Source organism: Pseudophryne corroboree, chromosome 2, assembly GCF_028390025.1.
Source record: "Pseudophryne corroboree isolate aPseCor3 chromosome 2, aPseCor3.hap2, whole genome shotgun sequence".
NCBI classification, from domain to species: domain Eukaryota; kingdom Metazoa; phylum Chordata; class Amphibia; order Anura; family Myobatrachidae; genus Pseudophryne; species Pseudophryne corroboree.
The window spans coordinates 468,460,752-468,476,469 of record NC_086445.1 but is presented as its reverse complement, the minus strand read 5'-3'; the positions used below and the strand labels follow the sequence as shown (position 1 = coordinate 468,476,469).

The 15,718-nt window shown below is 45.2% G+C and overlaps 1 protein-coding gene across 5 annotated transcripts in view; it reads left to right on the top strand.

The window, feature by feature from the left end:
- LIMS1 (LIM zinc finger domain containing 1) overlaps positions 1-15,718 on the top strand; it is a 148,358-nt gene that overhangs the window by 110,815 nt on the left and 21,825 nt on the right. For all 5 annotated transcript variants that reach the window (XM_063953810.1, XM_063953808.1, XM_063953811.1 and 2 more), the window contains exons 3-7: positions 9,322-9,388; positions 10,862-10,982; positions 11,633-11,782; positions 12,170-12,320; positions 12,405-12,497. In XM_063953810.1, coding sequence (XP_063809880.1) covers positions 9,322-9,388; positions 10,862-10,982; positions 11,633-11,782; positions 12,170-12,320; positions 12,405-12,497 — 582 coding nt within the window. The remainder of the gene's footprint in view (positions 1-9,321; positions 9,389-10,861; positions 10,983-11,632; positions 11,783-12,169; positions 12,321-12,404; positions 12,498-15,718) is intronic.

Here is a 15,718-nt window from a genome sequence, read left to right as displayed (position 1 = left end):
TGATCATTATCGGGCAGTTCAATTGTAGCCTGTTTTCTTTTGTCCAAAAATGATCTGTTTTTTGGTGAAAACACATAGGGTCCGGAAGAAGTTCCCGGACCCATGTTTTTCCGCAGCCGTGATAGCGAAAAACTGGTAATTTATTTGTGATTTCTCTAACGTCCTAGAGGATGCTGGGGACTCCGTAAGGACCATGGGGAGATAGACGGGCTCCGCAGGAGACATGGGCACTTTAAGAAAGACTTTAGGTCTGGGTGTGCACTGGCTCCTCCCTCTATGCCTTTCCTCTAGACCTCAGTTTTATACTGTGCCCAGAGGAGATGGGTGCACTACAGGGAGCTCTCCTGAGCTTCCTGTCAGAAAGTATATTTGTTAGGTTTTTTATTTTCAGGGAGCCTGCTGGCAACAGACTCCCTGCATCGAGGGACTGAGGAGAGAGAAACAGACCTACTTCTGTGAGTTTCAAGGCTCTGTTTCTTAGGCTACTGGACACCATTAGCTCCAGAGGGATTGGTACGCAGGTCTCACCCTCGCCGTCTGTCCCAGAGCCGCGCCGCCGTCCTCCTCGCAGAGCCGGAAGATAGAAGCCGGGTGAGTATGAGAAGAAAAGAAGACTTCAGAGGCGGCAGAAGACTTCATGATCTTCACTGAGGTAACGCACAGCAGTAAAGCTGTGCGCCATTGCTCCCATACAACTCACACACCGCAGTCACTGTAAGGGTGCAGGGCGCAGGGGGGGTGCCCTGGGCAGCAATAAAACCTCTCCATTGGCAAAATAAGTATATACATGTACAGATGGGCACTGTACATGTATTTAACAGAGCCCCCGCCAGTTTTCAGGAATTTTGAGCAGGACAGAAGCCTGCCGCCGAGGGGGCGGGGCTTCTCCCTCAGCACTCACCAGCGCCATTTTAGTCCACAGCACATCGCTGAGAGGAAGCTCCCCGGACTCTTCCCTGCTAATACACGCTGATAGAGGGGTTTTAAGAGGGGGGGGGGGGGGGGGGGGGGCACAAATTTGGTGGATATAAAGTATAAACAGCGCTACTGGATAAACATTTAGTGTTTTTTTTTCCAGGGTCATATAGCGCTGGGGTGTGTGCTGGCATACTCTCTCTCTGTCTCTCCAAAGGGCCTGGTGGGGAAACTGTCTTCAGATAAGAGGTTCCCTGTGTGTGTGGTGTGTCGGTACGCGTGTGTCGACATGCTGAGGTAGAAGGCTCACATAGGGAGGAGGGGGAGCGTATGAATGTGAGGTCTCCGTCGGCGGTGCCGACACCTGACTGGATGGATATGTGGAATGTTTTAAGTGCTAGTGTGAACTTATTGCATAAAAGATTAGACAAAGCTGAAGCTAAGGAACAGTCAGGGAGTGAACCCATGTCTGTCCCTATGTCGCCGGGACCTTCAGGGTCTCCGAAGCGCCCACTATCCCAGATAGGAGAGACAGATACCGACACGGATTCGGACTCCAGTGTCGACTACGATGATGCAAAGTTACAGCCAAAAGTGGCTAAATGTATTCGATATATGATTATTGCAATAAAAGAAGTGTTGCATATCACAGAGGAACCCCCTGTCCCTGACACGAGGGTACACATGTATAAGGGAAAGAAGCCTGAGGTAACTTTTCCCTCCTCACATGAGTTGAACGAATTATGTGAAAAAGCGTGGGAATATCCAGACAAAAAACTGCAGATTCCCAAAAGGATTCTTATGGCGTATCCTTTCCCGCCAACGGACAGGATACGGTGGGAATCCTCCCCTAAGGTGGACAAAGCGCTGACACGCTTGTCAAAAAAGATAGCGCTGCCATCCCAAGATACGGCTACCCTCAAGGATCCTGCTGACCGCAAGCAGGAGGTTACCTTGAAATCCATTTACACACATTCTGGTACATTACTCAGACCGGCAATTGCGTCGGCCTGGGTTTGTAGCGCTGTAGCAGCATGGACAGATTCCTTATCAGCGGAAATTGAGACCCTAGATAAGGATACCATTTTATTGACCCTAGGCCATATAAAGGATGCTGTCTTATATATGAGAGATGCTCAAAGAGACATTAGTTTACTGGGTTGCAGAATAAACACTGTCAATTTCTGCTAGACGGGTCCTCTGGACCCGGCAGTTGACTGATGATGTCGACTCAAAAATACATATGGAGGTCTTACCTTACAAGGGTGAGGAATTGTTTGGGGAAGGGCTCTCGGACCTGGTCTCCACAGTTACGGCAGGTAAATCGAATTTTTTGCCTTATGTTCCCTCACAACCTAAGAAAGCGCCACATTATCAAATGCAGTCCTTTCATTCAAATAAAAGCAAAAGAGTACGTGGATCGTCCTTTCTTGCCAGAGGTAAGGGCAGAGGTAAAAAGCTGCACTGCACAGCTAGTTCTCAGGAACAGAAGTCCTCCCCGGCCTCTGCAAAATCCACCGCATGACGCTGGAGCTCCGCTGAGGGAGTCCGCCCCAGTGGGGGCACGTCTTCGACTTTTCAGCCACATCTGGGTTCACTCACAGGTGGATCCCTGGGCAATAGAAATTGTTTCTCAGGGATACAAGCTGGAATTCGAAGAGGTGCCTCCTCGCCGGTTTTTCAAATCGGCTCTACCGACTTCTCCCCTAGAAAGGGAGATAGTGTTAAATGCTATTCACAAATTGTGTCTTCAACAAGTGGTGGTCGAAGTTCCCCTGCTTCAGAGAGGGAAGGGATACTACTCAACCCTGTTTGTAGTTCCGAAACCGGACGGTTCGGTCAGACCCATATTGAATTTAAAATCCCTGAACCTATATTTAAAACGGTTCAAGTTCAAGATGGAATCGCTCAGAGCGGTCATCGCCAGCCTGGAAGGGGGGATTTTATGGTATCTCTGGACATAAAGGATGCATACATTCATGTCCCCATTTATCCATCTCACCAGGCGTACCTGAGATTTGTGGTACAGGATTGTCATTACCAATTTCAGACGTTGCCGTTTGGGCTTTCCACGGCCCCGAGGATTTTCACCAAGGTAATGGCGGAAATGATGGTGCTCCTGCGCAAGCAGGGTGTCACAATTATCCCATACTAGGACGATCTCCTCATAAAAGCGAGATCACGAGAGAAGTTACTGAACAGTGTGTCACTTTCATTGAAGGTGTTACAGCAACACGGCTGGATTCTCAATATCCTGAAGTCACAGCTGGTTCCTACGACTCGTCTGACCTTCTTGGGCATGATTCTGGACACAGACAAGAAAAGGGTTTTTCTTCCGATAGAAAAAGCTCAGGAACTCATGACTCTAGTCAAGAACCTATTGAAGTTAAAACAAGTGTCTGTGCATCATTGCACTCAAGTCCTGGGAAAAATGGTGGCAACATACGAAGCCATTCCCTTCGGCAGGTTCCATGCAAGGACTTTCCAATGGGACCTATTGGACAAGTGGTCCGGTTCACATATACAAATTCATCAGCTGATCACCCTGTCCCCCACGGCCAGGGTATCTCTCCTGTGGTGGCTGCAGAGTGCTCACCTTTTGGAAGGCCGCAGGTTCGGCATTCAGGATTGGATCCTGGTGACCACGGACACGAGCCTCAGAGGGTGGGGAGCAGTCACACAGGGAAGAAACTTCCAAGGACTTTGGACAAGTCAAGAGACTTGTCTTCACATCAACATCCTGGAACTGAGGGCCATATACAACGCCCTACGTCAAGCGGAGAACTTACTTCGCGACCAACCAGTTCTTATCCAGTCAGACAACATCACCGCAGTGGCTCATGTAAACCGCCAAGGCGGCACAAGGAGCAGAGTGGCAATGGCGGAAGCCACCAGGATTCTTCGCTGGGCGGAAAATTATGTAAGCGCACTGTCAGCAGTGTTCATTCCGGGAGTGGACAACTGGGAAGCAGACTTCCTCAGCAGACACGACCTGCATCCAGGGGAGTGGGGACTTCATCGGGAAGTCTTCGCACAGATTGCAAGTCAGTGGGGACTGCCCCAGATAGACATGATGGCATCCCGCCTCAACAAAAAGCTCCAGAGGTATTGCGCCAAATCAAAAGACCCTCAGGCGGTAGCTGTAGACGCCCTAGTGACACCGTGGGTGTTCCAGTTGGTCTATGTGTTTCCTCCTCTTCCTCTCATACCCAAGGTGTTGAGAATAATAAGAAAAAGAGGAGTGAGAACAATTCTCATTGTTCCAGATTGGCCACGAAGGACCTGGTATCCGGTTCTGCTGGAAATGCTCACAGAAGATCCGTGGCCTCTTCCTCTAAGACAGGACCTGTTACAACAAAGGCCATGTCTGTTCCAAGACTTACCGCGGCTGCGTTTGACGGAATGGAGGTTGAACGCCGGATCCTAGCGGAAAAGGGAATTCCGGATGAGGTCATTCCTACTCTGATAAAGGCTAGGAAAGACGTGACCGCGAAACATTATCACCGGATATGGCGAAAATATGTTTCTTGGTGTGAGGCCAGGAATGCTCCTACGGAAGAATTCCATCTGGGCCGTTTCCTTCACTTCCAACAGACTGGAGTGAATTTGGGCCTAAAATTATGCTCCATTAAGGTTCAGATTTCGGCCTTATCCATTTTCTTTCAAAAAGAATTGGTTTCTCTCCCAGAAGTACAGACTTTTGTGAAGGGAGTGCTGCATATTCAGCCTCCTTTTATACCTCCGGTGGCGCCTTGGGACCTTAACGTGGTGTTGAGTTTCCTTAAGTCGCACTGGTTTGAACCACTTCAAACGGTGGAGTTAAAATATCTCACTTGGAAGGTGGTCATGTTATTAGCCTTGGCTTCGGCTAGGCGAGTGTCGGAATTGGCGGCTTTGTTTCATAAAAGCCCCTATCTGGTTTTCCATATGGATAGGGCGGAATTGCGGACCCGTCCTCAATTCTTGCCTGAGGTGGTGTCATCTTTTCATATGAACCAACCTATTGTGGTGCCTGTGGCTACATGAGATTTGGAGGATTCCGAGTCCCTTGATGTAGTCAGGGCTTTTAAAATTTATGTGGCCAGAATGGCTAGAATCAGGAAAACAGAAGCACTGTTTGTCCTATATGCAGCCAACAAGGTTGGTGCCCCTGCTTCGAAGCAGACTATTGCTCACTGGATCTGTAACAAGATTCAGCAGGCGCATTCTACGGCTGGATTGCCGTTACCAAAATCGGTCAAGGCCCATTCCACTAGGAAAGTGGGCTCGTCTTGGGCGGCTGCCCGAGGGGTCTCGGCACTACAACTGTGCCGAGCTGCTACTTTGTCGGGTTCAAACACCTTTGCAAAGTTCTATAAGTTTGATACCCTGGCTGAGGAGGACCTAAGGTTTGCTCATTCGGCGTCTCCTCTGGGCACAGTTTCTCTAACTGAAGTCTAGAGGGAGGAGCCAGTGCACACCCAGACCTAAAGTCTTTCTTAAAGTGACCATGTCTCCTGCGGAGCCCGTCTATCTCCCCATGGTCCTTACGGAGTCCCCAGCATCCTCTACGGACTACGAGAAAAAGATTTACCGGTAGGTTTAAAATCTTATTATTTTTTTTCTCCTGCCTTGAGCAGGTAAAAAAAAAAATCCCAATGACTGCCGGCTTTTGGGGCTAACTGGATAGTCCCCCTGGGGAACTGCATCTAATTTAATATCCCCAATAGTATGCAAGTATATAGTCCTTATTAAATCCTGTTAGGAGTTGAAACATCAAATTAAGAATAGGTTTTTTTTTGTCTGGAGAATGCATGGTGTCTCTACTATTCTACATTATGTGTCTGTTGGTAACTACAGTGTTTATACATATAAGAAAATATGCCATGGGAATTGTGCGTGACCTTCTGTTTCTGAATGACCTCTTCAAGAATGTGGATTTATAGCTGATATATTTTTGGATCTTGCTGTGGCTGGGAACGGACTGACTGTTTGGGATAGGGTGAGTAGACAGGAACGCTTGGTATATAAGAACTCCAGCCTTGTTTAGTGACTGGATACTAGCTTTCGTCATTTCATTTCAAAATTGGTGACAATGGCACTGATTAAATGCAATGATTAAAGCTGAGTACACACTGCAACGGTCCACTGAGCCAGCAGCGGATTGGTTTGGTTTATTAATATATTGGCCGCATACACCCTGAATTACCCAACATATGATGACACAGTATTGTTTGCATGGTTAATGTAACTATAGCACATCATACATTGCATTGTCACATCTGATGGGATGATGAAACCACACTGTTCATGAATTGTGTGTACTTACTACACAGTGGTCGCAAGTACCGTGGTTACACGACAGATTATGTTGTGTGTATCCAGTTTTAAGTTTTGATTTAAAAACATTTAAGATAATCCTGAAATCTAAGTGTTGCTAGTTTGCAAGTGTTTCACACAAAAGGGGAAATACAATGTTAATTATTAAAAGTGGTGCACAGGCAGTTTGTAAAAAGTATTCTGGGACCCATAGCATGCAATCAGATTCGGTCTCATTTTTACCACAATAAATGAAAGTAAACGTTTGGTTCCAGCACCTGTTTATACTGCCACCTGTACTACAGGTTTCATCAGAAAGGTGCTTTGCACTAAACAGTCTCCCTTAATAATTAAAGCAGCCTTTCTACCATTTTCCATAAAATGTCAGCACTAGGATGTATTATGCATATATACATTCTGTAGCTGCTAAATATGACTACCTGGCCAGACCGCTTACATGACAACTTTCATTTAGTAATGAAGGTAAATCTGTAGACAGATGTCACTTGATGATGTAAGACACTCATGGAAAGCTGGGTTCTGCTCTATTGCAAGCTGTGTTCTTCCTCTGTAACTCTGACTCTTGAATTGTGTAAGGTGCTTCCTCATCCCCTCATCTTTCTGTTCAGCCTGTAGCATGCCTTTTTGTGTTGGTTTTCTATGTTATTTGCTAAAATGACACATATATGACTTCCTCCCGTGTTCGTGTCACACACCTGCTTCTGCTCACATAAGCCAGTGACAGGAAGTGATGCGTCTCCCAAAGAATGTGCACTGATAAAGTCAGGGCATTATTCTGCATGCTCTGCAGGCTATAGGTTCTTTTGTCAGCTACACGCTAGAATATACATATATCTGCACTTGCATATTAGAGTAACTGAACTGGTGGTTAAATCAGTTTTAAGCCAGATGTTTAGAGCTTTTCTTTTTTTCACTAGTGGTAATTGTCTAATATAATTGAAATTACATTTTTAAGAGCAGGATTAGCTGAAACTTGTATATTGTTGACTCATAGTAACGTGTGTTTAGTATATTTAGCAAACTTTTTGTGTATTTTTGGTTTTTAAACACATTGCTGTGCAGTGTGTTATTTCACAAACATTGAATTACACCTTTGCCATTCGTTTGTACAGAGGTGTCCTTCTACACCTAGTCACAGTACACCATGTAGCGCAACACATGTGGCAAGAGTGAATTGCGCCAGGCTGTGTAGCATCTTTTTGCGCTAATGTGCATCTTTGTCGCAACTCTGTGCAACAAAACTGCTGCCCCAGACTGCACTGCTTAATTTATTATGCAACACTTGTATATCTGTGTGCAGCTGAATCTGTATACAAGGAATGGATCTTGGTGTGAGAAAAAGCCGCAGCTACTGCATCATAGTACTTCATATACAGATATAGGTGTCACATTCCAAATTAATCAGTGCAGTTTCGTGAAATGCTTTTGTAGTATTGCATTGCGACTAAAATGCACATTTGCACAAAAGAGATGCTTGGTGCGTGGGACCTGCCGCGCCAAAAAGGTATGTTTGACGCGACTTCAGCAACCGTGTATGAAGGTTCGTCTGTATAGGTGTAACGTGAATTTCACATTCACTGTAAATTGTTTTATTTTTTAAGTTAAGGTAGCAAGTAAAAGCTTTGCTAATTATGTACTGTGAAAATCAAGCTGTTTTTACACTGAAAATGTATCCATGGTATAGAAATGATATTGGGCCTGTTCTCGCTAACATTTAATTCTAGGTAATATGAAAACTATAGATAGCCAGGCCCTGATTGCATCACTTTACATTATGTACTTATTAATTCAATTGTTTTATTGCAGCCGCAGCTCTAGTCGTGCTATTCAATTGTTTGTGATGCTGGGTGTGAAAGCCGTCCACCATTATTTCTGCATGCGCCCCCCTGAGGTGGCGAGCAGAAATCTACACAAGTCAGGATTTTGGGCACCCAAATACTGCACGCCCAGTTGTTTGCATGGGTTTAGTTGCTTTATGTGCTTTACCCAGTGCATTTGGAGGTGACATGCACAGTTTGTAATGGGTGCTCAGTAACTTGCGCCCAGCGTCACACATAATTGAATATTGGCCAACACTTTAGACGGAAGCTGCAGGTGCAATTGAATCGTCGTCCCCCCCCCCACCCCCCCACCCCCCCAGTGTAAGAGTATACTATCGTGTGGGTGTTACGGTTAGACACTTACATTTAAACAATAGAAAAAGCAGATTAGTCCATTTCATAGGGTGTGACCAGATTTCTAATTGATCTGGTTGTCATTGGTAGACTTCCGACTAGGTATATGCCATGGGGTGACACTTGCTGGGAGGGTGGCACAGCATGATCACTTGCATGAGAGCCCTCCTAGGCCGATGCCCAGGTGATGCTTTTTTTTGTTTCCGTCATGATGACTTTTTTATATTTATTATTATTTTGTAACTGGTGAGAGAGGAGGTGGCAATTGTCACTAAATTGTGGTGGTGGTGGTTCTGAGGTTGGTGTTGCTTTGGCATTTGGGAGGCCCCAACATGAAGAGGATAGTGACATGATTGGGTACTGCTGATAATGTTGTGCATAGGGGCATCCTGACCCCTAAATTTACCATTGCTGGTTGCGCGATCACATGGCCAGAATAAAATGAATTTGGTTCCCTTTATTAGCTGAGTTGTGCAATCTCCACATTCAAGCCTGGACAATATGGGTTATTCAGGTTTGTTAGCAGACCAAAAAAGCACACTTATGAGCAAAACCATGTTGCACTGCAGGTGGGGCAGATATAACATGTACAGAGAGAGTTAGATTTGGGTGGGTTATATTGTTTCTGTGCAGAGTAAATACTGCCTGCTTTATTTTTACATCTAGTGTTCAGTTTGAACACACCACACCCAAATCTAAATCTTTCTGCACGTTACATCTGCCCATAAGGCCCTATATGCGGAAAGCTCTGTGTTTTCCTGTTCCCTCAGCTACATGTGAACTTCTTTTTCTAACTCATTTAAGCTTGAGTCCATTTTACCGCTGTAACATTTATGTATAGTGTTCCAGAATTATACATGTGATAACATATATGTACACGTGTAGTTTGACTGTACTGGATTGTATTTTTCAGTTTGAGGGGAGGAAGTACTGTGAACATGATTTCCAAATGCTCTTCGCCCCTTGCTGCCATCAGTGTGGTAAGAATTCTCGTCTTTCTCTCCTGTGATACAGTGAACTTTCTGTGGCAGCTGGAAAATGTAATTTTGTAAACGGAGTAATCTGTACATGTCGGATTGGATAGCCTGTGTGATGATAGCCCATTGATATGGTATGGTAAAAAAGGGTGTGGATTATTAGAACTACACTAAAAAGGTCTGCAGTCAATAGGTCTACCACTAATGGTAGACATGCATTAGGTTGACAGGGTCAAAAGATCGACAATAGTAGACGCCATATATATATATATATATATATATATATATATATATATATATATATATATATATATATATATATATATATATATATATATATATATATTATTTTTGTCTGGAGAAATTTTTTTTGGTGTGCGTGTTGTCACCTTTCTGTCACAAACAAGCCCCATTAGTGTACCACCTCACCTCGCATGGCTCGCATAGTTCGCCATGCTTCGGGCAAGGTGCCTCGCTCCACTGCGCTCGGCACAGGTTACTATTCCCAATCGTAGTCCACGTGGATGGTAAAGTAATGAAAAGTTTAAAAAAAAATGGAAAAAAAAATGGGAAAAAAAAAGCAAAAGAACAAAAAAAAAAATTTGTGTTGACCTCTTGACCCTATTGGCCTAATGTATGTCTAACATTAGTTGTCAACCTATTGACTGTAGACCTTTTTAGTGTAGATCTACTGACCGTATACCAGTAAAAAATGGTAGGCATACTTGTTATCCTGCTGTTGCCAACTTCCTCCGACTGGCTGCTCTAGATCAGGGGTTGACCAAGATGTCTCCTGAGGTCCACCAGGTGGCTTCATAGCCTTATGTAGTCACCCATAACTATCTGTACCCACTGAATACATACTATTTCCTGGCAGGTGGGATACCAGCTGCCAAGTTTCCGACAGCGGCATCCTACCAGCCAAAATGCCGGCAACAGGGCAAGCGGTAAGAGTCCCCTTGCGGGCTTGCCATGCTGTGGGCTCGGTGACTCACCACGCTCGCCACAATTTCTATTCTCACTCTATGGGTGTCGTGGACACCCACGAGTGAGAATAGTCCCTGAGCGACGGGATTCCGGCAGTCGGTATTGTCGGCTGTTGGGATTCCCGCGTCTGTATCCTGACCGCCGGGATTCCAACATCTGGAAATTGATTGTATCCCATACCCACACGGCTGCAGGACCTGAGCAGTGGCTTAGCAGCCGGAGCAGGCAGCAGTGGAGATCATCACCAGGCACAGCACAGTCCACACACAAATAGATACATCATGAGCATTCTTCACATTCAAATACATTCTTTCAGGAAGTGTACCTGCTTTCTTATCAATAGTAGAAAAGAAAAGCTCGTAAAGACTTCTGATACTGTTTTTTGGATTTGTATTCATAACCAGGTGAGGTTTCACATTATGTTCCTCCAAATATATATCATTTGTATTGCCAATGTGATAACTATATATTTTTTTTTTCCTTCCGTAGGCGAGTTCATCATTGGCCGTGTTATCAAGGCAATGAATAATAGCTGGCACCCTGAATGCTTTCGCTGTGATATCTGTCAGAATGTCCTGGCAGACATTGGTTTTGTGAAGAACGCAGGGAGGTGGGTGACTGTTGTCTTTTCTCAGAGACCCACGACTGTGATTTATAGACCTGTGTGTTGTAAACCAAGGGTGACCAAACTTGTCCTCAAGGACCACTAACAGTTCATGTTTTCCAGACCACTGGTGGATCTGTAGAATGTGTCAGGAATGAATGCACCACATCTTTTAAAATGTATGCTAATGACCACAACTGTGGACCAGTTAGGTGGTCTGGAAAGCATGAACAGTCAAGGGTCATCGGGGACCAGCTTGGCCCCCCTGTTGTAAACGATTTGTGGGCAATTTGGGCCAGGAGCAAATTACTGGTGTCACTCTGCCCTTCTGCATTATTCTACATCAACTTTTTATTTTTAAAAATATAAACCGTTTTTAATATGAAATCTTGTAACTGTGACGTGCAGTATACTATCAGGACGCATGTCCTTTTTATTTTGACTTGCTGTCACATTCACGTAGTCTGGCATTGGGTGGAGGGGAGCTTGTTTTTGAGGGGGTCTTGTTCGCTTCTAGTTAGTGCAAGAGGTTTCAAAGATGACAAGAAAATTCAGCACAATAATTTGTGAAGAGTTAAAGTAGCTTATATGTCTTATCCAGGATAATAATGTTACTTGTTTCTTCACTGTAAAGCTGAAATGATTTCTCATTCTAGACACCTGTGTCGTCCTTGTCACAATCGAGAAAAAGCCAGAGGACTGGGAAAGTACATTTGCCAAAAGTGTCATGCCATTATTGATGAGCAACCTCTGATATTTAAGAATGATCCTTACCACCCCGATCACTTCAACTGTGCCAACTGCGGGTATGCTTCCTTATGGAGAGATTATGGTTGATCCATAGTAATGATCTCTGGTGATAGTATTATTACTAATATAGTAACAACATATATCCATCAGTGTGGTACTCTGTAGGCATTATATAGACCAGCGTGGACTCTATGGGGTACTAATATTTATCTCTGTAAAAATCCTGTATTGATACATTTTTTAAATAAAGTTTCATATCTTTATAATCGCAGCAATTAAACATGCACTGTAGCTGGTTCTAATATAGCGTCAATAGAAATCTTGGGGTAGGTAATATAGAGCTCTTTCAGTGGTTTCATTAGATTTAGACAGGATGTGATGGGGTTGCTTGGCCTAAACTGAGCACATGTATATTTCTATCTGGTTGTTTTGTGTTTATGCAGAAAAGAGCTCACAGCTGATGCCCGTGAGCTGAAAGGAGAGCTGTACTGCTTACCCTGCCATGATAAAATGGGGGTTCCTATCTGTGGAGCCTGCAGGAGGCCAATTGAAGGTCGTGTGGTTAACGCTATGGGAAAGCAATGGCATGTGGAGGTACAAAGGAAAATACATTATATCCCTGTGTGTGTATTAGGACTCAGTGTTCCTGATGTCTAAATTGTGGTTATCTCATTTCAGCATTTTGTTTGTGCTAAATGTGAGAAGCCTTTCCTTGGCCATCGCCACTATGAGAGAAAAGGACTGGCTTACTGCGAGACTCATTATAACCAGGTCAGTGACATGGGATGTACATGCATGAATGCGCCGCCATTGTTTTGGATGGCTTTGTATAATAAGTAAAGTTTTGTGATGTGGTTAAGAGTAAATCTGGGGGTATTTTGCTCGTTTCTCTATTTCAGATTAATTTTCATGATGCTACGTTTGTTTGCAGTTTTGTTCTTATGCTTTATGGAAATATATATATATTTTCTTGTATTCATACATGCAGCGAATTCTGCATGCAGTGGAAATTTACATACCGTACATACATATTCTAAGGAGGAGGTGTAGTGCAAGCCAGTTACCATAGTGCAAGCTGCCTCTGTAGTTCATGAACCCTGGGTTATGCTGAGTGACAGGGCAGATGAATGCAATTTGGAAACATTTTGGAGAAGAATAGAATTTAATGATGACATTTGACTTCAGATCAAGATATTTCATAAAGAGGCTCCAGACCAATTTCTGTACTATTGAACTCCAATTGGTGCTCTTTCTTCCCGGGACTATGGTTGTCCCTGGCATCTCACCCCCAATCTTCACCGCACTTTGGGTGTGCGCCTTTATGGGAAGTGTTTCATTATAAACAGTTGATACCCTTGTTAACCATTTTTCCATTTACTGTTTTCAACTTGCTTCACTCCACACTACCCCGGTATTGCTATAGGTAACTTCGGTATAATAATTATTAATGCACATGAAAATGTCCAATTTGTTTGCTTGTAATTTGCAGTCCATTCATTTGCGCTTGAAGTTTTGAAAACTGGTTCCCTGTCAATAATCTTGGGGAACATTCCGGTGTGATTCCTCTGATCACAGTTATGCATGTTACATGTCTGTGGGTAGGGAAGCTGCCTAGGTTTTGTTTGTCGGTCATGTCTAGGATGGTTGGGTCTCTTTGAACCTCACATGTATTACATTACCTCTCAGCTCTGTTAGGTGTTTTAGAAATGTACTTTTCTCTGACGTCCTAAGTGGATGCTGGGGACTCCGTCAGGACCATGGGGATTAGCGGCTCCGCAGGAGACAGGGCACAAAAGTAAAAGCTTTAGGATCAGATGGTGTGCACTGGCTCCTCCCCCTATGACCCTCCTCCAAGCCTCAGTTAGATTTTTGTGCCCGGCCGAGAAGGGTGCAATCTAGGTGGCTCTCCTAAAGAGCTGCTTAGAGTAAAAGTTTGTTAGGTTTTTTTATTTTCAGTGAGTCCTGCTGGCAACAGGCTCACTGCTACGAGGGACTTAGGGGAGAGAAGTGAACTCACCTGCGTGCAGGATGGATTGGCTTCTTAGGCTACTGGACACCATTAGCTCCAGAGGGAGTCGGAACACAGGTCTCACCCTGGGGTTCGTCCCGGAGCCGCGCCGCCGACCCCCCTTGCAGATGCCGAAAAGTGAAGGTCCAGAAACGGCGGCAGAAGACTCTTCAGTCTTCATAAGGTAGCGCACAGCACTGCAGCTGTGCGCCATTGTTGTCAGCACACTTCATAGCAGCGGTCACTGAGGGTGCAGGGCGCTGGGGGGGGGCGCCCTGGGCAGCAATGATAGTACCTTATTCTGGCTAAAAATACATCACATATAGCCCCTGGGGGCTATATGGATGTATTTAACCCCTGCCAGGTCTCAGAAAAACGGGAGAAGAAGCCCGCCGAAAAGGGGGCGGGGCCTATTCTCCTCAGCACACAGCGCCATTTTCCCTCACAGAAATGCTGGTGGGAAGGCTCCCAGGCTCTCCCCTGCACTGCACTACAGAAACAGGGTTAAAACAGAGAGGGGGGGCACTTATTTGGCGATATGTATATATATATTAAAATGCTATAAGGGAAAAACACTTATATAAAGATTGTCCCTGTATAATTATAGCGTTTTTGGTGTGTGCTGGCAAACTCTCCCTCTGTCTCCCCAAAGGGCTAGTGGGGTCCTGTCCTCTATCAGAGCATTCCCTGTGTGTGTGCTGTGTGTCGGTACGTGTGTGTCGACATGTATGAGGACGATGTTGGTGAGGAGGCGGAGCAATTGCCTGAAATGGTGATGTCACTCTCTAGGGAGTCGACACCGGAATGGATGGCTTATTTAAGGAATTACGTGATAATGTCAACACGCTGCAAGGTCGGTTGACGACATGAGACGGCCGGCAAACAAATTAGTACCTGTCCAGGCGTCTCAAACACCGTCAGGGGCTGTAAAACGCTCATTTACCTCAGTCGGTCGACACAGACACTGACTCCAGTGTCGACGGTGAAGAAACAAACGTATTTTCCTTTAGGGCCACACGTTACATGTTAAGGGCAATGAAGGAGGTGTTACATATTTCTGATACTACAAGTACCACAAGAAGGGTATTATGTGGGGTGTGAAAAAACTACCTGTAGTTTTTCCTGAATCAGATAAATTAAATGAAGTGTGTGATGATGCGTGGGTTTCCCCCGATAGAAAATTATTGGCGGTATACCCTTTCCCGCCAGAAGTTAGGGCGCGTTGGGAAACACCCTTTAGGGTGGATAAGGCGCTCACACGCTTATCAAAACAAGTGGCGGTACCGTCTCCAGATAGGGCCGCCCTCAAGGAGCCAGCTGAGAGGCTGGAAAATATCCTAAAAAGGTATATACACACATACTGGTGTTATACTGCGACCAGCGATCGCCTCAGCCTGGATGTGCAGCGCTGGGGTGGCTTGGTCGGATTCCCTGACTGAAAATATTGATACCCTTGACAGGGACAGTATTTTATTGACTATAGAGCATTTAAAGGATGCATTTCTATATATGCGAGATGCACAGAGGGATATTTGCACTTTGGCATCAAGAGTAAGTGCGATGTCCATATCTGCCAGAAGATGTTTATGGACACGACAGTGGTCAGGTGATGCAGATTCCAAACGGCACATGGAAGTATTGCCGTATAAAGGGGAGGAGTTATTTGGGGTAGGCCCATCGGACCTGGTGGCCTCGGCAACAGCTGGAAAATCCACCTTTTTTACCCCAAATCACATCTCAGCAGAAAAAGACACCGTCTTTTCAGCCTCAGTCCTTTCGTCCCCTTAAGGGCAAGCGGGCAAAAGGCCAGTCATATCTGCCCAGGGATAGAGGAAAGGGAAGAAGACTGCAGCAGGCAGCCCATTCCCAGGAACAGAAGCCCTCCACAGCTTCTGCCAAGTCCTCAGCATGACGCTGGGGCCGTACAAGCGGACTCAAGTGCGGTGGGGGGTCGTCTCAAGAGTTTCAGCGCGTAGTGGGCTCA